At 36.8% G+C, this 22,581-nt stretch overlaps 1 protein-coding gene across 1 annotated transcript; it reads right to left on the reverse strand.

Moving 5' to 3' along the window:
• Nucleotides 1-706: 706 nt before the first annotated feature.
• Nucleotides 707-21,590, reverse strand: nectin3a (nectin cell adhesion molecule 3a). Its single transcript, XM_027136490.2, has 6 exons — nucleotides 21,378-21,590; nucleotides 9,627-9,974; nucleotides 4,451-4,750; nucleotides 2,698-2,815; nucleotides 2,412-2,563; nucleotides 707-1,371 (listed from the first exon to the last, which is right to left on the reverse strand). The coding sequence occupies exons 1-6, from the start codon at nucleotides 21,466-21,468 to the stop codon at nucleotides 806-808; spliced, it is 1,575 nt and encodes a 524-aa protein (XP_026992291.1). The 5' UTR covers nucleotides 21,469-21,590; the 3' UTR covers nucleotides 707-805.
• Nucleotides 21,591-22,581: the final 991 nt, after the last annotated feature.

Genomic DNA, 22,581 nt, shown 5'->3' on the forward strand with positions numbered 1-22,581 from the left:
GAAATACTAAAAAGTTTGATATCAGAGGCCTGGTTCAGGCTGATGAAATGTGATTTATATCTTTAACATGGTGACACAGTTTCTGTTAAGTACAATGAGAATAGAACTGTTACAGGCAGTATGCAGTAAATCACCAGTATTGTTCATGCAGCTGAGAAGACAACTTAGCTCCTAGCCGGTCAGAAAAACACCACCTGGGCTCTGGGGGCACTAGACTATCACCTCCTCAACCAGCAGCCGGCTTCTGTAGACCCTATTGTTAACCATCACTTTTATGTAACCTTACATTTCATCAATTAAAATTTAAAGATCTGAGAAGCCTGACATCATTGTCTAATGATTATAAATGAATACATGAGTAGTTTAAAGAAAGAAAATATACATGAAATTTAACAAGAGTGCAGCAGTCCAGGGGAATTCAAAATTATTTGCATCCAATCATGCAATTTTTTGGCAATAATAACAATAAAAAAAAGTAGACTGTTACGACATACAAATACAATGTAATACTCCTCATTGTATTTGTTATGCAAACCATAACAAAGTAACTTTTGAGATTTTATAAGAGTGCACATATAAGAGAAGGCAATATTTTTCATGGCTCCAGGATTCCATTTGATCTCTCATGGGATTAAAAGCACAAAACAACACAAACATTTGCTGTGCATGATCAATCCCCTGAAGGAATAATCAAAGATAACAGCTATAAAACAATTCAGCCTTTAATTTGCCTGAAATACACTTTAAAGTGTTTGGTAATACTGTATTATGTACAGTCTCGTCTTCTATTAATCGTCACACATATTTACACATACCATTCTCTACGAGAGATCACAGATCCGTCCTTGTGGGACACATAGTCGCAGTCTGTGGCCATATCATAGCTCTTCTCCTGCAGGTAAGGGGACATATTGTTCCCACATGTGTTAATGTTAGAGTTTTCAGGGCAATAACTGTCCCACTGGCCTTTGTTTTTTCTGTAACTGTTGTAGTTTGGTGTATCTCCATCACCTTCTCCATCTGGTTCATGTTTCAGGTCTTGGCTGCTGTTAGCTGAGTCATCTCTAAAGGTGTCATGAAGCTCAACGGACTCTTTTTGCATGTATGAGGGCCCAATGTACTGCTTGGTGTAGTAATCACCTCGGAATGTGCGCTGCTGACGTATGTACCACAGCAAAGCAATGGCCAGCAGAAGAATCAGTACCAGTGTGCCTCCTACAGCACCACCCACGACAGTGCCCATTGTGCCATCATGCAGTGATGCCAGTGTTGGGGAGGTGAAGCGGGCACGGAAGTGGGTGGGTAATGAACTGTAGAGACCAGGAATGACTCCACTGGTTGTGGTGGGAACAGAAAGTGTCGATGGAGGCTCTGGTGGAAGAGTAGATCAAAATGAGTGTGTTGTGCTCCAGAGAGCAGAGAGAGAGGATAGAGTGAGATAAATATAATGAAAAACAAGCTGCAAAATAAACCTGGAACAACTCTAAATGCAGTGGCACAGCATCAAATCCAGAGCACTGTTGCCTGGATATTCATACCACTTTGTAGCACAGGCAAATGCGCTTTGGATTTGATGCCATGTCATTCACTCAACATTAACTGACTTTGCTTACGCTGACCTTCTCAAAGCAAAACTGCTTTGTATGCCATCAGGTGTGGACACGACAAAGATGTGAGCACTGACAAATCCAGAACGAACCCTAGTCTTAGATCTCTATAAATGCTGAGTTTTGAAATATCCAGAATAGACAAGCTCTATGAATGATCTGTGTTTTTACATGCATCAAAGTTTATTTTGCAGAAAGTTAAGCAACCTGTCAGCTTGTCCTCATGTAACAACTGATTTTTTTTTCTACACATACTGTATAATTAACAACCGATATGAAACATTACACAGACTACTATTAATATTAATTCTGATTTTTCATATATAGAACTTTGTTCAAGAATGAATCACATTGAGATCAACAAAAGTACAAAATGTATACAGCTGGAGAGAACCTGATGCCAACAATGATGTCCTACCCAATCTACAATGATGCCCAATCTACTCCTGCTCGTTATATTTTTATGTGTATGAATAAAATACCTTTAACATACAGTATAATATGAACATAAGGGAACTGAAGAAATAAAATAAAAAGAGATTTCACCTTCCTGTGACTACGACCATCAATGGATCAATTCCAAATTCTAATCAGTTCAATGCTGGTTACAATATTAAATCCAACAAACACAATAAAGCATCAAGAGAAACCTCCTGGAGGAATTTCAGCAACATGATATAAGAATAAAAAACCTTCTACAAGTTCCTTTAGCAGTTTCTAACCTTTTACACACCATTCAAATTAGGTTAAGTAAAAAAATTATGCTAAATTTTTTCCATTATAGAAAATCTAATTTCAGCTCACCTTGTATCCAGATGTGTACTTCCTGTGAATGCAGTCCAACTTCATTCTGGACCTCACATCTATATGTTCCAGAATCGTTTCTCTGAAGGGGTCGAGTAAAGATCAAACTGCTATTTGTGGTCTTTACCCCTGCAGGCATCTGCATGTTGAGTCTGATAAAATAGGTCCCAGTTTATACTCTTGACAAGACAAAAGTCATGAAGGTGCATAAGGTAAATTGGAAAGACCTTTATGTGTTCTGTTAACACATGATGTGGAAACACTGTAAAACCCATGATGGTGGTACCTGGTCCAGAAGAAGTGATGAGGAGGAGGATTAGCATTTGCTCTGCAGTCCAACTTCGCATGTTCTTGTCCCACATACCAAACATCATTGTGGCCCAGAACCATGACATCTGGAGCAACTGAAAGTAATAAGGTCAAGAAAAGGGGCCCCATTACCTATTAAGAAAAACACTTCAGGATATTTATACTGTGAGAAATTAAATAGTTTGATGCAGTAATATAAATGGTTAATTAGTTTGCCCATCTAAAACAGTTTCCTTTTCAGATAAAGAGTGAAGAATGCCCTTAGGAACCACTGAGGAACACAGAAAGTGTACTTCAGTACAGTGTCCCATAGACACACTGATAAAACAATCTGAAATGTAAACAACAGAAAAATTGTGTACAACACTGTGAACTCTCAAATATCCACTAATAACCATATACTTTTTAATCTGAATTATTCCAATCAAAAACTTGGATTGATCTGCTGTGGGCTTGATATAGGTTTTGAAAGGCATAAAACTCTAATTCTGTTGCTATTTCAAGACAAACTCTTTATCGCTTGTAATATATGATATATTCACATTTGTTTACATCCCTAATAGTAATGAAACAAACATTAATATGGTAAATACTAGGGGTGGCACGGTTCATAAAACCCACAGTTCGGTTCGCATCACGGTTTTAGGGTCACGGTTTTTGGTTCTGTACGGTTCTTGTTGTTATTTTTTCTATTAATCTTCAACACTCCAGAAATTTCCTTCAGCATTTGATATATAGCTTATTAGCTTAATTATCCACAATTCAGGATGCAGTATTAACATTTTTGTAATGTAATCATGCACTAACTGAATTTGACTTGACTTTAAGCACATTATTGGGACCATCTATGAGTAAAAGCTAGGTGAGATTTTGATACAGCAAGAGAGAAGACATTGATGATGACGCTTTTCGTTTATTTGGCAAAAAAAAAGGAGAATGTGTATTGTTATCTGTTTATATATTGTTTGTATATATATTACATATTGTTATAAGGAACTTGTGCCTTTTTATCAGACAAAGACTGAAATTAACTTGCATTTATCAAACTGCCAACTTCAGTGTAGCTCTTACAAAAAAATAAAATAAAATAAATGAAAGAAAAAGGGAGGAACTCTTACAAGCTCTGTCTTTTAAACAAGTCAAAATATTGTAAACATAAATATATAATATAATGTAATAACATAATATAATGAGGCTATAACAATAGCAAAGGCCATAATCATAAAGTCAAGCATAAGTTACCATCTTAACACAACTGTCATGTTAGAAGTGTTGCCATTAGCATATTGAATGCATTTTGCACAATGCTTGCACACAGTCGCAGTTCTGTCTACTGTTTTATTTCCGTTGTCATCGTAAGTAACATGAAATCCAAAATGTTCCCACACATCGGATTTGAATGACGCGGGCGCATCCGCCAACCTTCATTATCTCCTCCACTTGCCATTTCTGCAGCACTCCTTACTCAACTTTTATTGTCTATATGTATGTTCGTGCGAAACTGTCTGAGGCGAAACTGAGCACGGGGCTACATTGCGCATACGTCGAACCGTGCGACGCACACACGGACCGAACCGGGACAAGCGAACCGAACGGTTCGGGTGTTTTTTCATGTACAGTGCCACCCCTAGTAAATACCGAGGAATAGCTTACTGGGCACATTGGAATGCCTCTCAAACTAATGATACCAAGTCAAACCTCATAAGATTATTAATGATAAACCAACTTACACTGTACATTAAGCACATAGGGGATGCGCAAGTCCATAGCCAGGGCAGGGTGGCGGACCACACAGGTGAGGGCGTGATTAAGGGCGTGGCTGCTGGGTGCCCATATGTAATCCACCTGGGTTGAGGTAGTGCCATCAGGTTCATCTTGTATGATGTGCTCCGAGCGTCCATAAAGCTCCGCCTCCCAGAAAACTTCAGCTGGTGGGCGGGCCTTTTCAGCCATGCATGTTGCCACCACACCCTCAGCATTACCATCCACCAGAGGATCAACACCCGCCAACACATATACTTTGGGCTCAACTGAGAGAGAGAGAGAGAGAGAGAGAGAGAGAGAGAGAGAGAGAGAATGAATATGAATTGGATTTGTCATATGATTATCTACATTGTAAATGAACACTGTAAATAAAAATCTAATGAAGAATAAAGAATAACATTTAATGTACACATGGCATCCTGATGAACATTTTTCCCTTCTAAAAGGTTATTCTGTGATGACATTAGAGGTTGCAGTTACAGTGCTAGTCCTAACCCATGAAATTAAAACTGTGAACCCACAAATACCCATTATGGATTCTGCATTAATCTTTTTTAACCCCTTCTCTGTTTGGATTTCAAACAGCTTGCCCAGTGTAGCCCAATTGGGCACCTTTTGGTCACGTCCAACTGGAAAAAAATGCACTGAGTGGGTCTTTAAAATTTGGGCTGGTTTTTGATGCAACAGGTAGGTTTTTATTTTTGACTATAAACAGTATTCTTTATTATTAGGGAAAACTAACTATAAAATAAATTATTATATAATGTAGGATTAAATTAGGTATGGTTCAGGTTAGACAATAAGGTTCAGGGGAATCCTGTCCAATACTGTCCTGTCCAGACTTCAAGCTTGATTGGCGGATTGTTGTAGGCTAATTCGTTATATCGTCAAAACTGCATTATCATCATCAGTGATCAGTATCATAATCATCATCACGCAAAAGTGGGGTAAATATAAAAAGTCCTACAGAAAGGAATGGGAGAGCGACCCATCTTTAAAAACATGGATTACACCTGTGGTAGGCGATGATACAAAGGCATTTTGTAAATACTGTCAATCAGAAATCAGAGCACAGTTAAATGATTTGAAAGAGCATGCTAATACAAAAAATGGGTTTACCTCGGCAACATTCAAACCTCCCAGGCAGTTGCTGGAGAGATTTGACTCAATGATCTATTAATCAAACTTGTTGTGACTGTATAAAGTTGGTCCTATTATTAAATAGTTCTAGAATTGTTCTATAATAAAGACGTTTTCATCAGTTCTGCGAGGATTATCTACGTTAACTTCATATTAAAAGGTAAGCGTGTTTATGCTATTAGCCTACAGTTTTATTTTGATGTACAATTCTGATGTTTGATCATTTCTGAAACATAATAGCTGATATAGTGTCTAGTGACGATTCAGTGTATCATTCAGTCATTATTTCATTTAAAATTAAAAGAAGTAAAAAACGAGAATTCATGTTGATTCGCCTAGTGGTCTATAAGTTAAATAATAATAATAATTTTAATAATAATAATAATAATAATATAAAAAAATTAATTAGTTGGTAATTAAGCACACTTTGTAAGTAGCCTACTAATACAAAAAGAAAAGTATAATGATATGATTTGAGAATTGAAAAAGAAAAGAACTGTAGTTCTGACAATAGTAGCACAAGAACAATAAAAAATGTTGTCCCCTTCTGAGGTTTCCGGTGTAGACCTTGTGTTTTATTAAAATTATCATAAAAATTATAAAAAAAAAAAAAAAAAAAAAAAGATGCACTGGATATACTTGGAAATCTTTAGTCCAATCTGGCAACACTGAGCTTGCCTCCTTCTCTTGTATGGTATAAGTCTCTCTTTAGTTCCACATTTTCCACTTTTCAACCCAGGCACTCATAAACAAATACGAGCAGAGCAAAGTCACAGTCCTGGCTGAAAAAAAAAACTATAGGACTAGATAAGACTAGAATGAAAGTAGAATGTAAATGGAATAAAAAACAGATTAGAGGTAAGAGGAGATTTCAACAAACTTTGATGTTTTTCAGAAAAGCTGTGAAAACTGATAGAGAAAATGACCTTTCTAATATTTTACTGACAAGCAGACCACAATCTAGGATCGCTGGCACAATATACTTTAGACCTCAGGGAAAGAACTTGGGAATAATGTTTAATGTTCACTTACGATTTAATTAATCTAAACAAATCTAAAGTCAAATCTAAAGTCAGCTGTCATGAGTAGCTTTGTTTAACTTTTACTAAAATTATAGCCAAACTGAAACTAGTAGCTGATCTTTTAAAGTTTTCTTTAATCTCATTTACATTTCTTCTTTAATAAATTGGCCTTATTAATGCTGTTTAGGACAGTTTCCATTAGCACAGATTATGTCATCTGTACTTTGCCCCCAGCTCTCTGAGATCTTCATGGTCTGCAGGTTTTGGCTGTTCCATAATCCTGGCAAAACTCAAGCATGTCTGTACCTTTTGAGTTGCTCCAAGTGTTGTATATATTATATATTAAAATTTTTTTTTATTTTATCTGTTTGATCATACAGTGAAATACTTTGTTATGTTTATGCTGGTTGGAAATGTATGAACAGAAAATCATTTACATTTACAGCATTTGGCAGACACCCTTATCCAGAGCGACGTACATAAGTGCTTAAATCTCTAGCGTTGAATGCATTAATGCTGGCTCACTACAGTAGGTTACATACTTAAGATACCATGAGTTTAAAACATTTGTTCAAATTTACAATGAAAGTGTCAAAGATAGGGAAAGAAGTGCTAGTTGAAGTGTTTCCTGAATAAGTAGGTCTTCAACGGCCGCTTGAAAATAGCCAGTGACTCAGCTGTCCGGACCTCTATTGGAAGTTCATTACACCACCTTGGTGCCAGAACAGAGAAGAGTCTAGTAGTATGCTTACCTCTTACCCTGAGAGATGGTGGAACCATCGGAGGGTGCGGGGTGCAGTGCAAGGAGTTATGAGGGCTTTTAGGTAAGAGGGAGCTGGTCCATTTTTGGCTTTGTAGGCCAGCATCAGTGTTTTGAATCTGATGTGTGCAGCTACCAGAAGCCAGTGGAGGGATCGCAGCAGCGGGGTGGTATGCATCAGTTTAAATGTGCTTAATAAACATTATTACTTTATGTAACAGGTTAAACCTCTGATTAAACAAAATCCTGATCTAGAAGATAAAAACATTTAGTCCAGACTCTCCATTGCTGCACTGGCACAGAATTCATCTAGCCTCCATCTAGCTCTAGTGTAAACACACAGAATTCTGACAGCAAAGGGAATAGGATGTGCGTGAACAGAATACCTCATTCCTGTTAAGGGTGGATAGAGGGAACATCACTGGTCTCCTTCCCCTTCTATTTCAGGTACATATTTTCACAACATTTGGCTGTTGGTCAAGTTTATGGCAATAAATGTGCCACACACACTGTGTTATTAGAAGAAGCAGCAGCAGCAGCAGCCTTTATTTGTCACATAGATATTACAGCACAGTAAACCTCTTGGGGTCAGACGCAGGGTCAGAGTAAGGGTCATGATACAGCAAACCTGGAGAGGTGAAAGTTAAAAGCCTCTGCTCAATGGCCCAACAGTGGCAGCTTGGCAAGTCTGAGGCTTGAACCCCGATCTTCTGAGCAACAAACCAGAGCCTTAACTGACATCTGCATCACTACAACTTCAAATACAGCAGATTTTATCCACAAACTCTATGAAATAAAACTACAGCATTTTTTCTTGAGAAAGAAGTAGTAGCAGTGAGTGTTCCTCATGCTGTGTTTGCTAATAACAACATACAATAATAGCAGCATGTTATGGTGAAATATTACCTACTGTGGGACTACTGTGGGTACTGTTGAATTACAAACAAATCAGGTATTATGATTAATTTTTTTTAAAGTAAAGAGAAAAATAATCAAGTGTTTTATTTTTTCCTATAAACTACTAATTGTTTATGTAAGTAATCATTATTACAAACAACCTGCAAATATCTGGGAAACAAAATGAAACAATCATTGACAATGTAATCACAGAAAGTATATAAAACACGTTAGACATTTCCATAACAGACTCTTTGTGCATGTCTACATTCCTCCTCTAAGTCTCGTAATATTGAAGATATTTTTGTCACTATATAATATGTTTATAAACGTGGGCTCAGTGCATTCAAAGTTTGATTTGTGATTGCAAAATAAACTGTAATCTTCCAGTCTTATTCAGTTAATATTCATATCAAATAAGAGATATGTATCTGTTATTTATAGCAATGGCATTATTGCATGCATTGCATTCACAAGTATGTTTATCGTAACTGTTGAAGTAGAATGAGATAAATAGAAACTGAACTGATTTTGGTGACAACAGAATTTGGGATTCTAGGCATTGTGTATTCTGGCACTTACAGTACATAAGGCAGTATGGTGATATGGCAAAAAACATATGGCACATGTGGCACAAAACACTTGAGAATTCAATAGATCTAATAAGTCCCCTCTGATGGAGCTTCATAATGTCTTTAAGATTACATACATGTAATCTAATAACTAACAAAAATTAAATAGCATTGAACAGAGTGTGTTTATGCTTCCCTACAATTAATAACGTACATTAATTTTTCAGCAAGGGGGCTTTAGGTCTCATTAATGGCTTGTTCCACTATTTACTCTCAGGATGATTATTATGCTTTGTTACTGTAACTTAAGTGTGCAGAACAGAGTTAAATACTATCAGTTGAAGTCAGAGATGAATCCAAGCTGTGCTGTGTAGCATAACACATACAAAGTGAGTCAATATGAGGAATTACTTGAAAGTGTTCGCAATGAATAATAATGTGTGTCATTTGAATAAAAAATGTCATGCATTTAGAATTCCAAGTGTGTAAAAACAAAATCCATATGGATTTATAGATTCATTAGACACTTATTAGAAATCTAAGTAAAATCTGTATCAAATAAAAATGTATTTCTGGTCATTCTCATATAAAGCGGATGCCTTTTCCTTACCACTGTGTCCTCTGGCTTCACTGGTTCATGAAGCATGTACTGTATGTCTGCTTCCAGACTTCTGTAATGTTGCTTTGTGACAATGTTTACTATTAAAAGTGCTGTATAAATAAAATGTAGTTGAATTGCAAATCAACATACCCATGATGTCAACAACTGTAGAAGCCTGTGAGTTACCCAGTGGGAAGGTGACCACCTTGCAAATATAGGAGCCAATATCTGCAAAGTCTACTCCCTCCAACACTATGGAGGCATCCTCGACTGATGGGTTGAGAAAATGTACACGATTTATGTATTCCTCAGATATGGAGATGCCAAACTGTGGATTGAATACTGCCACTGTGACAGGGCGCATGGGCAAGCTGCGTTCCCAGGAGCTTTGTGTCAGGCTGAGGTTGGCACCAACATCCACCCTGCAGCTTAGTGTGGCATTCTTGCCAAGCACAACTTGAACATGCTCTGGAACGACAACCTTGTTGCTGCAAACACCTACAGTAAGACACAAAATAAGTGATCCATTAAAATAATTTTCTAATAATAACTTACCCTTAATATAAAAATCCTACTAAAAGCATAGATGTGTTCTGCAAATACAAAAAACAAACATTGTCCTCTTAAAGTATTGGAATGGCAAGGCATCTTTTATTTTTGCTATATACTCAAGGTGTTTGGGTTTGAGATCACCAGAGGAAAATGAGCCAATAGATCATAATTTCAGCTTTGAATGTCCTGATGTCTAGATGTGCTAAACAACTTGGAACAAGGCACAATTTATTTAAACCCATGTATTTTTCAAGCAACCAAAAATACTGGAACATGTGATTGTAGCAGCAGAGACGTGGTCAAGTGTCAACTGTGAAAGGAGACGAGGCGGGTTAATGCAGGTAATGCATGATTATTCTCATCTTTACTGCAAGTCTACTTATTTGTCTCTTTCCATGCTTTCAAGAACACCCATAACACTAAATTAAAGACAGGAAATGATACCACATGGCAAAGCTTGCAAAGCACGAACACACACAAACACAAACACACACACAAACACACACACACACACACACGCACACACACACACACACGCACACACACACACGCACACACACGCACACACACGCACACACACGCACACACACGCACACGCACACACACACGCACACACACACGCACACGAACACACCTTGAAACATGAACACTTGAACCTGATAAAGTGAATGCTGGCACAGACTCATTTTCCAGTGTGCTGAAGGGGCAGAATGACTAAACACAGCTAAAATTCCTCCTGCCTCCAGAGTCTTCCTCCACACCCTCAGACCCAGAGGTTCCACAATGACTGACAGTTATTTCTTGCTGCCCTTGTGAGTCCTGTTAGATTTAACATTTAAACAATTAATAATTGTTAACTGAATAATAACTCTTGGTTTGAGCCCTGGGTTTCCCTGCAAAGACTGCATTAACTTTTAAAATTTTTTTTATTTGGAATGTCCTGAAAAAGAAAGAAACCACTGATGTACTAACAACCAGACATCAGCCAGGCCAGGCAAGGAAAACAACAAGAGTTGTTCTTACAGCATATTCTAAAAACGCAGAACAGACAATGACATCACCAACAACCTCCAAAGGGGTGAAAGTACCACAAACTACCATCTGGAGAAGATGCCAAGAGCAGAAATATTGATGGAGTAACACAATATACAAACCCCTCATCATCAGTAAGAAGCAAAAGGCCAGACTGGAATTCACAAAGAAATACAGAGACAAAAGGTCTGGAACCTAGATGAAAATGTGGAGAAAGAAACGATCTGCTCATGATCCAAATCAAAACTCATCAGTCAAGCATGATGATGGTAAGGCCACTCTGAATTCTGTGTTGGACTCCATTTTCCAGAATGCATGCATGTCCCCTGTTCTTCCCTCCTGGAATCCACAACCAGTTCCTTAGACTTCCACCACCACCATGCCAAAAGTGTTATGCTACCAAACTCATTAGGGCCATGTTGCTGGAGCTGAGATTTCACTCTTCTTGTAGCCACATTAAAGATGATAACGCTTTATACTCACTCACTCACGTCACCCATGTGGAGCCTGGCATTATAGTCAGCAGTACATGTACTCAGAGTGTTTACAGATGAATTTATCATACCCAAGAGGAAGGTTAGTATCTTTCCCAACCAGAAATAATGAGCAATATAACAAAACACTTCTATGAAGTTGCTGAACTTTCAGGAACAAGACTGAAACATGTCCCCATGATGTCACTCAATACATTGGCTTCTTATTGGGTATTGGGAGATGACATACGATCATCATCATCGTTGGCAAAAACAGGAGAGAACAATGTTTGTAGTAAACCAGTTGTTGCTGTCTCTTGACTATATAGATAACAGAAACAACTCAAAAGGGCTGGTTTGGTACTCCCAGGTAAGTCAGGTTTTAGAGAAGCAAACGATATTAAAGTTCCTCTTGTTGGATTGGAAACAATCTCTTGACCTAATGTCTTCCATCTCGTTTTCAATTGACTGTATATTTGCAAAAAATAAACATGGAGAAATAGTCTGTATGCTCCTGCTAATATATTTCCTTGTTCTTTATTATTCCTTATATCTCTTGCCTATATTTATATCTAATTGCACTACTTCATTCATACATATATTTTAGTCCATATATTTTGAATATAAAGTATAATATACAAAACTGCTTGTTAAAAATATTTGTACATTACAATTACTGAATGCATCTCTTAACTTATACAATATATAATAATATAATATAATATATACAATACATATACAATATAACTGACATTAATCACAGCATCAAAATAGTCATGTTAACATGCTTAGGTCAAGCAAAAGACACCAAATTTCCTGTTATTTTATTTCATCTTTGAATGGATTGGCACAATCTTATCTTGATGATCTTTTAACAGAACACCATCCAGTGAAATCTCGTCCAGTCAGAGATTTTTAATTGTCCCAAAGTCTAGACTGAAACTGAGGTGACCGTTTTCTTTGTAGCCAAACCCAAGCTTTGGAGCTGCTCTTCCATTGCAAGATTTTAGTATCTTTTAATCAAAATATTTAATCAATATTTATTTCTATTGCTCTATTTAATTGTTATAAAGTGTGTTGCTATGTTTTATGAGTCACTTTTTGATGTAGCTGATGTTCACAAACTACCAAATTAAATCCAATAAATAACCAATAAACCAATAGCCAAAAAAGATGATAAATAAATATCCAGTAATTGTCTCAATAACTGAAACAATATGATGCTAAATAAAATTTTCTTTATTTTCTGTGCATTTAAATTGACTCCAAAGCTTTGGGGTTGACTCTAAAGTTTCAATGCCTAGAATTATAGAATCCACTATTTTTGGTATTGTCTTCCCTGTGAACCGAAAGCAGCATGCTGACTTGGCACACAAGGTATGATCAAAATATTACATACTACGATAATTAAATATTTTATCAGTGACACTGGGTCTAGGTTCAGATCTATGAATCTGTTCATGAGAAAGGTCAGAGGAAGATGACCAGTCAAACATTGTGGAATCGATGTCACAAAAACTTTTCATACATATATTGATATAGTGCATAATGAATATTGTGGTATAAGATTAAAGAAGATTACACCCTATGTGTTAAATGATTTGCTCAACCAAATAATCCATTTTTGTTCTGAAAAACTGCTCGGTTTAGTCTTGCTGATAAGAAATGCGAAAAGAGTTTAGACAAATAATGTATAAGATAAGGTTGGAAATGAGCGTTTCTGCTTTCCTCAGCTGTAATTAAGCCCCATGCGGGAAGCATTCCCTCTGCATGGGAGCAGACAGGGAAGCCTGTATCACACAACCCTAATGAGCACCACACAAGCATTCGGCCTTCTGCTTCACTATGGGACATGCTGACTGTCCTCATTGATCTCAGCCTGAGCACCTTGGCCTATAAAATGTTTGGGAATTAAATTAATCTTTTGCAGCTGTTAGACAGTTGTAGCTTTTCCTTTAAAAAAGGTTTTAATCATTGTCTGCTCCAAATTTATTAGAGGGTACCACAGATACACATGTTAGTAAGATTAGAAAGTTAGAAATCTGGACTAAATAATCAAATAAAAGTGTTTATTAAAAAGTTAAAAGGGTGAATAAAAGGTGGAGGGTGAGAGCAAAGAGCAAAAATATATCAGTCATAAAATAATTGCCTAGATCAGACAAAAGCCATGAAAGCAGTGAGTTAAGCAAGACATCAGTAATGAGAAGAGTTTTACCATTTGGTTTCCTCAAACACTATAATAAACAACAACACAATGCAATCAGAAACATAAGTCTCATGCAGGAAAAAAAATGACTTCAAAATAGTGGAAAGACTGCAATTGCTAAACATGAAAAGTTGAAACACAAACGAAAAATTCTATCCTATGATTTTAAGAGTTTGTAAAATATACTCTGGGCTTAAAATTGTTCAGTCCACATATATATCTTCTTTCTTTCAGTGAGTCGAGACTCACATGTTACAGAATTCAGAAGCCATTTTCTTTAAATTAAAAAAGGCCATTTATGATTGATGTTCATATATAAACCTCTCTCTCTCTCGCTCTCTCTCTCTCTACCTCTCTCTTTCAGCCTCTCTCTTTCAGCCTCTCTCTCTCTCTCTCTCTCTCTCTCTCTCTCTCTCTCTCTCTCTCCCCCACGCTTCCCAACCCACTCTGTAATTACAAAAAGAAAAACACAAGGGCGTGTGCCAGTTATTTCTCTTCACACTCAGGACTTAAGACAAAAACAGAAAAACACACATTAATGGTTCCACTGAAATATATATTATTGTTTTCAGTGAGAAGTAAACATTTGCTATTTAACTGGATTTATTCTATAGCTAGATAAGATAGCTTTATTGTTAGCTTTGTTTATTTTTTAAACATGAGATTATGATTATTTTTAAATGACGGCTGAAGACCCACTTCTTCATAAAATACTTAAAAATTATAATAAATAAAAAACTCTGAACAGTGTTTTAGGTCTATAACCTAGTGAACCAGAGTTAATATTCAATGATAGAGACTTCAAAGCACTTTTGTACGTCGCTCTGAATAAGAGAATTTGCCAAATGCTGTAAATGTAAATGACAAATAATATACAACAAATACATTAATAAACACACATAGGGTCAATCTAACACAAATGCTAAACCCTGAATAGTAAATAGTGAATGGCAAAAACAAAAAAAAGAAAAAAACAAAATGACCAAAACCACTGATCAATCAAAACAAACCAATTTACAAGATTACTTCATTTTAAAAGTGATACTGTGAGGTTGTTACTTAAAATCCCAGAACTGCCAGACAGCTTAACTCAATTTTTGAACCATTTTCAGCCTTACAGGTTCAAGGTGTAGGCCAATTGTGGGAATATAAATACACAAATTAAAGTTCGAAAACAAAATACATTATGGGTGCCCTGTAAAGTTGGATTTTTAAAGCTATTTTTAAAAGCCGAACCACTTCTCTTTTCTTCATTCCCCTGTGCCAAAATAAGTCCTAATAATTGTGAACTTTGACAATATCGTCCCAATAAAGGTAAGGCATATAATAAAAATGTCATGTTCACATTTCATTGTCAGTTTTCTTTATAATGAATATTGACGTCTACATTAAGTCTTCATACATCACAAAAACTGTATCTGGGTATTAGACAGACTGTTTAAATATCTACTGTCAGCTCTTCTCGGGTGTCTAAAGGGTTGCAGCAGCTGTCACCTGTCTTCTGTCCAACACCTACTGTGAAGAGAGTAACCTCTAACCTCTTCACTGTCATACACACTTGAAAAATATTATGTGAATGTCTGTTCTTCACTGAGGACAAAGATTAATGACAGAAGCATGATGGACCTGGTGCAGAATCGCATGCAAAAACAACTCAAAAAATCTGCAAATGCCATGCCAAACTGCCTGGCATGCTTGTACAGCCAAACACGCCAAGCGTTGCTCCCTGCCATTTTATCGGCATGACATACCTGTTTCCAATCCCCAAAGCCTGCTCTCTAAGGTGTTTTCTGTCTGCTGGATAACATAAGTGAGACTAAAACCCAGTTGGAACCTTCTTTCTACAGTGCAGGACAGATGGCTTCTGCCTTGGATATCTAAATGAACACCAGAAAGGCAAACTGCCACTCATTCATTTGCTTAACCACAGAGAGCAACAGATCCGAAATAGAATGCCCTTTAGATTTATGAACACCCTTGAAAAGCAAACAAGCAAAGCATTTCACTCTGCATCAAAGCAACATGCAATTACCGTTCATCTCTATCAGTCTCATATTTTAGTCTCAGAATTCCAGAAGTGTTGAAATAGGTGATGAGCACAATCAGTTTCAAATAATCCAAGAAACTCATCTGTGAATTTGAATAGAGATACTCGGTTTTGTCCGAGTATTTGTCTTAAGGAATCTGTGGAGGGTAATGTAGAGTAAAACAAAAGATACTTTGGTGAATGGTTTCAGCGGTGTAATCAGCAATGACATTTATAGGATGCATGCATGAAATTTTCCAGTCAGCCAATCATGTGGCAAAATTACAATCAAATCATGCAGATACAGGTCAAGAGTTTCAGAAAATATTTCCTTTAAACTTCAGAATTAAGGAAAAGGTGATCTCTGTGCCGTTGACTATGTAATGGTTATTTGTGACAGATGAGCAGGTTTGAGTATTTCAGAAACTGGGACTTCTGGGATTTTCACACCTAATAGTATGTAAAGTTTACACAGTTTGAGGCAGATGGACTACACTAGGTACAACAGGAAGACCAGATCAGGTTCCACTCTTGTCAGCCAAAAACAGTAATCTGAGGCAACAGTGGGCTCAGATACATAGAAACATTGTTAAAACCAGTATATAACATAAATATATTGAATTGAATGGAGTAGCAGGGACAGAAAGTCTATTAACAAACACAATGATACAATAGATAACATACTGAAAACTAATAAGAATTATGATTAATAAGATACCCATATAAGATCAGAATATTGTTAAGCCTTCAAGAATCTTCAAGCCTTTAAGAATCTTTAAAAACTAGGTGGATTCATTCAGGCTTATTCTTAGATAATATTAATGGTCCATCTTATGCGCTGATGAAAATGCAAGATCAGGTCTCTTTCATTCCGTATGACTGACAGTCCTTTTCCTCACAGTGAGTGACTTGCAGCAGTTTGTATTGCTGTAGCAAGTGATGCTGCGGCAGTATTTATTTTAGTACATACTGCATAGGGAAGATCAATGCCGTTGCAGATAACGTGTCTATCATATACTAGTCTGGTGGTAAGTATAGTGAGCAGTGCCATGGTCATGGTCAAACATAATTACCAACTGACTTTTAAGCAAAGTAAACACCAACTCATGCAGTTATATTTTGCTACAAAACACTACTACAGTTCTTGGATTTTTAAGAATTTACATATTTTTTCAGAGTATTTCAATGCTATTATTCCTCACATTCTATGACTGGACATAAAATGTAGTATCAATGCTATCTTTATGTTTCCTGTCTAGAACTCACATGTCATGAAAACAGAAATGTATGTAAAGTTGCTATTATAATTAAATTTTCAATCTATCGTGGTCTTGGTGAGATACCTGCTCCATGCCCCTAAAGTGCTCACATTTTTCTTTCTCTCTGTACACATTTACACCATTCATAAAGCTTATTATTTCATTGAAATGATATGAATAGTGTTAATGTAAAATTTATTGAATAGGTTCCTGCCCTCTTGTGTTGCAGGATGATGTACAATGAAGTAGGTTTGAGACGATCAGCAGTAGTATTGGGAAGAGCTGACAGATTCCAACTAACTTTTAGCTCCAGTTAATAATTTGTTAGATTTACTTACAGTCCCTAAGTCAGTTTTTCAATAATTCCTGACCATGTCCACAGGTTATAATAGAAAGTGAATATATAAACCATTAAACTGTAACCATCGTCCAGTATTTTTTTCACAGCAATGACATAACATTATCGACAGGAATCACTTATGTCTTAGGCTACTTACGGCCAAGCCCTTAGTTTCAGTGTTACAGACCTGCACCTGGTTTACTTTCCCACCAACTTTCCCTCCTTTTCCTATTCCTTAGAATGGCAGATTAGTGTGCTATTTTACTGACACACTAAAACATCCTCCTTGAGGGCTTTGCTAATTGAATATGCTTCTCTACATGCCAAAGTTATACAGTACTAAAGTCACAGACTCAAAACACAGCCCTTCCAGGAGAGGACATCACTGTCCCTCCTAAAAAAGCTTGATCTTTAAACTCTCTACATTAACTCCCCAAGGTCTAAACCTTCATACTTTAGGCCTGAGTGAGTGGAACATTAGACTAACAGACCTTTCCAACTATTCTTCCCTAAGGCAACTTGATTTGGGAAAAGAGTTGGGAAATAAAGGACTTTGTGACCCAGTTTATACCTTCTAGTGCATTTTGTACCAGTATTATTTCCTACATTAAGTCGTTTTTAACAACATTGTCTCTTCATCAGTTTCTCTGGTACTGCATAATATGCAGCATGTCTCATTCAGAAAAAGCAAATCAGAAATAGAAGATGGTTTAAACCTGTCTGGTTTGTGAATTTTTTTCATTTGGAGCACACAGTATTTTCCCTTCACTTTCTTGACTATCATGTTATGCTACTGTATATGATGTTATTTTTTATGTTGATTATATCTGGCAATGTTGATTGGTTGTACACTTTTTATATATTTGTTTGATGATTTGCTATGTAAAACTTTATAAAAAAAAACATGAATTACACCTGAGGACAACATAAAGTTGCCTTAGAATGAGAATGAGTGAAATGCATATAGACTTGATTGATGACATCACAAATTATGAATATTTAATTATTTTACAAAGTTTGCATGCTACAAAAGCAGGTGTAAACTGACTGACTTGAATGTTGGGGGGTTCTGCTCAATATGGTTATACTCGCCTCAGAAAACAGACAGCATAACATTCTGAGAGACAGGGTTGTCAACATTAGCAATCATTTTGAAAACTTATTAGTGTTTTCAAACTATGATTGACAGTGACATTAGTGGCAGTAATGTGTCACAGAGTAGTTTTATGAAGGAGATCATTTGAACAGTCAGCTCAGCATGATCAATTTTAGTCTCTGGCAGAGGAGCGTCTGCATTTTGGAGATTATATGGAGATTAATGACAGGTCATAGTCTGTAAATGGTACAGACCATACGTCCTTAGATGATGTGTTTAAATAATAAACAAATCAGTCCACAAAAAATGGGAGCTGCAGGAATAAAGAAGGTTTTTGTGACACTTTCACATCCTGACCTGTTTCCACAATATAGTGGTGGTGGGGAACCTAGTGGCAAAAGACTAATGAAAGCTGTCCACCAAGAAGGCACAACAGGCTGAGTGAGTTGCCCACTGTGAAGCAGACCTTGGAAATTAACTCAGCCTGATACCGTTGATACCGTTAAGCATACCTTAGTGGAGCCAAACAGAGAGCATGTGGTGTTGTGACTGGTGAGCACACAAAACACATCGCAATGAATGCATTGTGCACAGAGGCTTCCATGCATGGGTGTATTTACATTCTGCACACAGACAGTGACACACACGTGTGCTTTGCTCTCACATTCAAGGAAACAAACTTTAATCTTATGCAACCTAAATTTCATTGTTTGTTAAAGAATGAAAGATTAAAGATGAAATTGACAAGAGTAAACATCATTTTAGATGAATCATATTTTCTTTAATTTTCTGATGCAAGCACAGCAATTCTGTTATAGGGCTGTTATAGGCCAAATAGTACAGATACTTGTACTCAGCTTTCCTTTAATAGCAGCACCTACACAACTGCTCATTTATGCAGCTATCCAATAATAAGTGTTTAACTGAGTTACTATAAAATTCCAAAATCAAAATCACAAAGATCAGGTTTTCCCCTATTCTAATAGTTGATGTTATCTTGCTGCATTATTTGGATTATATTATGCACTGCACTGCTCCTACCCGATTGAATGATTAGATAACTGCATGAATGAGTAAATGTACAGGTGTTACTAATGTCATCTATGAAACAATGCTTTGAGTCTTGTTCTCAATATGATGTCAAGTATGTAACCTAGTGAGCCAGCATTAATGTATTCAATGATAGAGATTTAAGCACTTATGTACGTCACTCTGGATAAGGGCGCCTGCCAAATGCTGTAAATGTACAGTAAATGTAATTGTCATCAAAAACAGCTAAGACATAGGCCTACAAAAGATTAAGGACTTCATAATATATTAACATGTGTGTGAACATTTATTTACTGACCTCATTTTCAAGTTTGACAGTAACAGTCAGTCTGCATATAAGATGTGTTTGAATTATTCTAATCTAATACATATCAAGCCTTGATACCCGATGACGCCTGAGATAGTTCCGAGGTAGTTCGGATAAGCAGTAGAAAATGAATGAATGAATATATATATCAATATTTATAGGTCAGTGCAGGTTTACAATAGCGTATGTCAGTATTGTTTGTCTTGTGCAGGATTGTTCACATGCTCAGTTATGCGGAACCATTGTCCTGGGATTTTCAGTGTCTCTCAAAGTTAGATGGATCAGATGAATGTCCAAGCCTCACAATAAGACTGAAATTGAAAGTGTTGATGGTAGAGCAGAGGCCACACAAAAAACCACAGAACCATCAGCAGATGTTATTAAGGGAGTTATTAAGGGAGGTTATAGATTGGCAGCAGCACAACACTGTGGATCAGCTGCAGTATTTTAGACAAAAAAGTCTGCCTTGGCCACATGTAGGCTGCTGACAATTACATCCAGTACTGTTAGTCTTGTGCAGGAGGGTTCAATCATACAGACCTACTGTTCTACAGTTTAGAAAGTGGCTCTTCACTAACTGGGCTGGCTATTTTACACAGGGGTCTGAGCTGTTCTTCTAAACTTCTAAAACACCTTAAATTAAATCATAAATTAAAAGTGTATTCATTCATTCATTTTCTACTGCTTATCCAAACTACCTTGGGTCACGGGGAGCCTGTGCCTATCTCAGGCGTCATCGGGTATCAAGGCAGGATACACCCTGGACGAAGTGCCAACCCATCGCAGGGCACACACACACTCTCATTTAAAAGTGTATTCATTTATGTTAAATTATAGAAGCCATGTATGTATGTGTGTATATGTATGTGTGTGTGTATATATATATATATGGAGAGAGAGAGAGAGAGAGAGAGAGAGAGAGAGAGAGAGAGAGAGAGAGAGAGAGAGAGAGAAATGATATATATTTCAACCAAAACACTTGGTGACTGTTGTGATTTTTCCTAAAAATTTGTAAGGTACATTCGTGAAATTTACATGCAAAATTGTTTCCACATAACTTAGTACCAAAAAAAATAAACAAATAAATCAATAAAAATAAAACCCCCTAGATAACTAATTAGGCAGCATGCAGTGTAGGTCAGCAGATTTATGTTTTTACAGCACACATAAAATGACTTTATTTACAAAACGTTCAGTTACAGGACACTCACTGATTCCGACTCATTACCTGTTCACTCACTTTACTCAGGTGTAGGTTTAAGGTGCAGGTTTAAGGTACAAACTCACGTTTACATTATTTTCTGTTTTTTGCCAAATAATACTGCAGTCTGTCTAACCATGATGTTATTGTGGCAATACAATGAAAGTCCAAAGCCAAAACCGTCAGTAATTCATAACAATGTTAATCAATACAATATAATCTACAACTGTGTTCAGTGCAGATGGTTCAGATGTGTTGTGCTACATGCTGCAGTTACAGACCACACTGTTTACACAGACAACTTCACTACAGTCGTACACCATCAATAAAGATTAAACAATATGATCAAAATTACCCACCTATGCCGAGGAATAAGAGGAGAGGAAGAACAACGGAGAGTTCCAAAAATACTGCGTTATTCCCCGCGATAAAGCCTAGTCCCCTTGCCATGATTCCTGCCTCTGCTAGGCTTGTGGTATTAACACTCTGCTGGGGTAACCATAGCGCTGGGAGCTCACAGTGGGCTCAGAGTGGGCGTGGTTATCTCCACACCAGTGGGCGGAGTTTTCCAACCTCTGAACACGTGGAATCAAGTTCCTAGCCCTCGATATAAAAACAGCCGAAGTCCTCTTGCGATATCACACAAACTTCTGTAATAATATATTACATCACAGCCTACTTAATCAATGCGAAACTAGCAAAAAGAAATATGAACATGTGAAAAAATGTTGTGGATTCTGTTAAATTAATGTATGATATTAAAACAGTAAGCCTGAAAATAATGTATAATATTAAAACAGTTGGCCAGGGGTTCTGAGTTTTTACTCTTTCCACTTAATTCCTTTCATTTTAATTTTGAACACAAACTAATCAATGTTAGGCATAATTAGGTACAGTAGCTTATTCTGTAATTTAGATACCTATAACAAGTGGTGTTATAGCTCTGAAAGATTTGAGCCCGAATAAATTCTGCAACAATAACTAATTTATTGTAATTTGTAAGTAAGTTCAGTAATTAGCATCCAGATATCTGTGAAAACATGACAAACAGAATATGGTGACAAAAGTAAGATGCATTTGTTGTAAACTAGAATTTTTCTAGTTGAAAAATTGTGGGAATACTCTTTTCTGCACCATAGGGAAGAAAGCCAAGATTGCTAGTTTCCTTGCACCTAAGTCCGTAGGATGTAAGTGAATACAATACAGTCAAAGCAAATCTGGATGCTCACTTTGCGACATGTAGAAACTTCATCTTTGAGAAAGCAATGTTTAATCAGCAGCAGCAAGATATGGGAGATATGGCTGACAGGTTACTACAACACTGTAATGGCCTTGTGTTTTACTGAGGCTACAGAGCCTTGCATGATGAAATGGTGAGAGACAGATTTGCTGTGGGTTTGTGAGGTAAATCTTATCAGGGCAATTACAATTCGACCCTGAACTGCTGCTTGAGAAAGCAGTTATAGGAGTACAACAAAACAAGCAGGTTAAGAAGCAACAAGAAATACTAAAGAGTAACTTTAAAGCAGACATAGCCAAATCACAGCTCAGAGATAGAGTTAC

Source organism: Tachysurus fulvidraco, chromosome 11 (genome assembly GCF_022655615.1).
Source record: "Tachysurus fulvidraco isolate hzauxx_2018 chromosome 11, HZAU_PFXX_2.0, whole genome shotgun sequence".
Taxonomy (NCBI): Eukaryota; Metazoa; Chordata; class Actinopteri; order Siluriformes; family Bagridae; genus Tachysurus; species Tachysurus fulvidraco.

Excerpts from the sequence above, each read along its gene's own strand:
- nectin3a (XM_027136490.2), bottom strand. The coding sequence starts at position 21,468 with ATGGCAAGGGGACTAGGCTTTATCGCGGGGAATAACGCAGTATTTTTG. Across the intron at positions 4,751-9,626 it reads TACAGTTGTTGACATCATGG|TTGAGCCCAAAGTATATGTG; the intron begins GTATGTTGATTT and ends TCTCTCTCTCAG. Across the intron at positions 1,372-2,411 it reads AGTACACATCTGGATACAAG|AGCCTCCATCGACACTTTCT; the intron begins GTGAGCTGAAAT and ends CTCTTCCACCAG.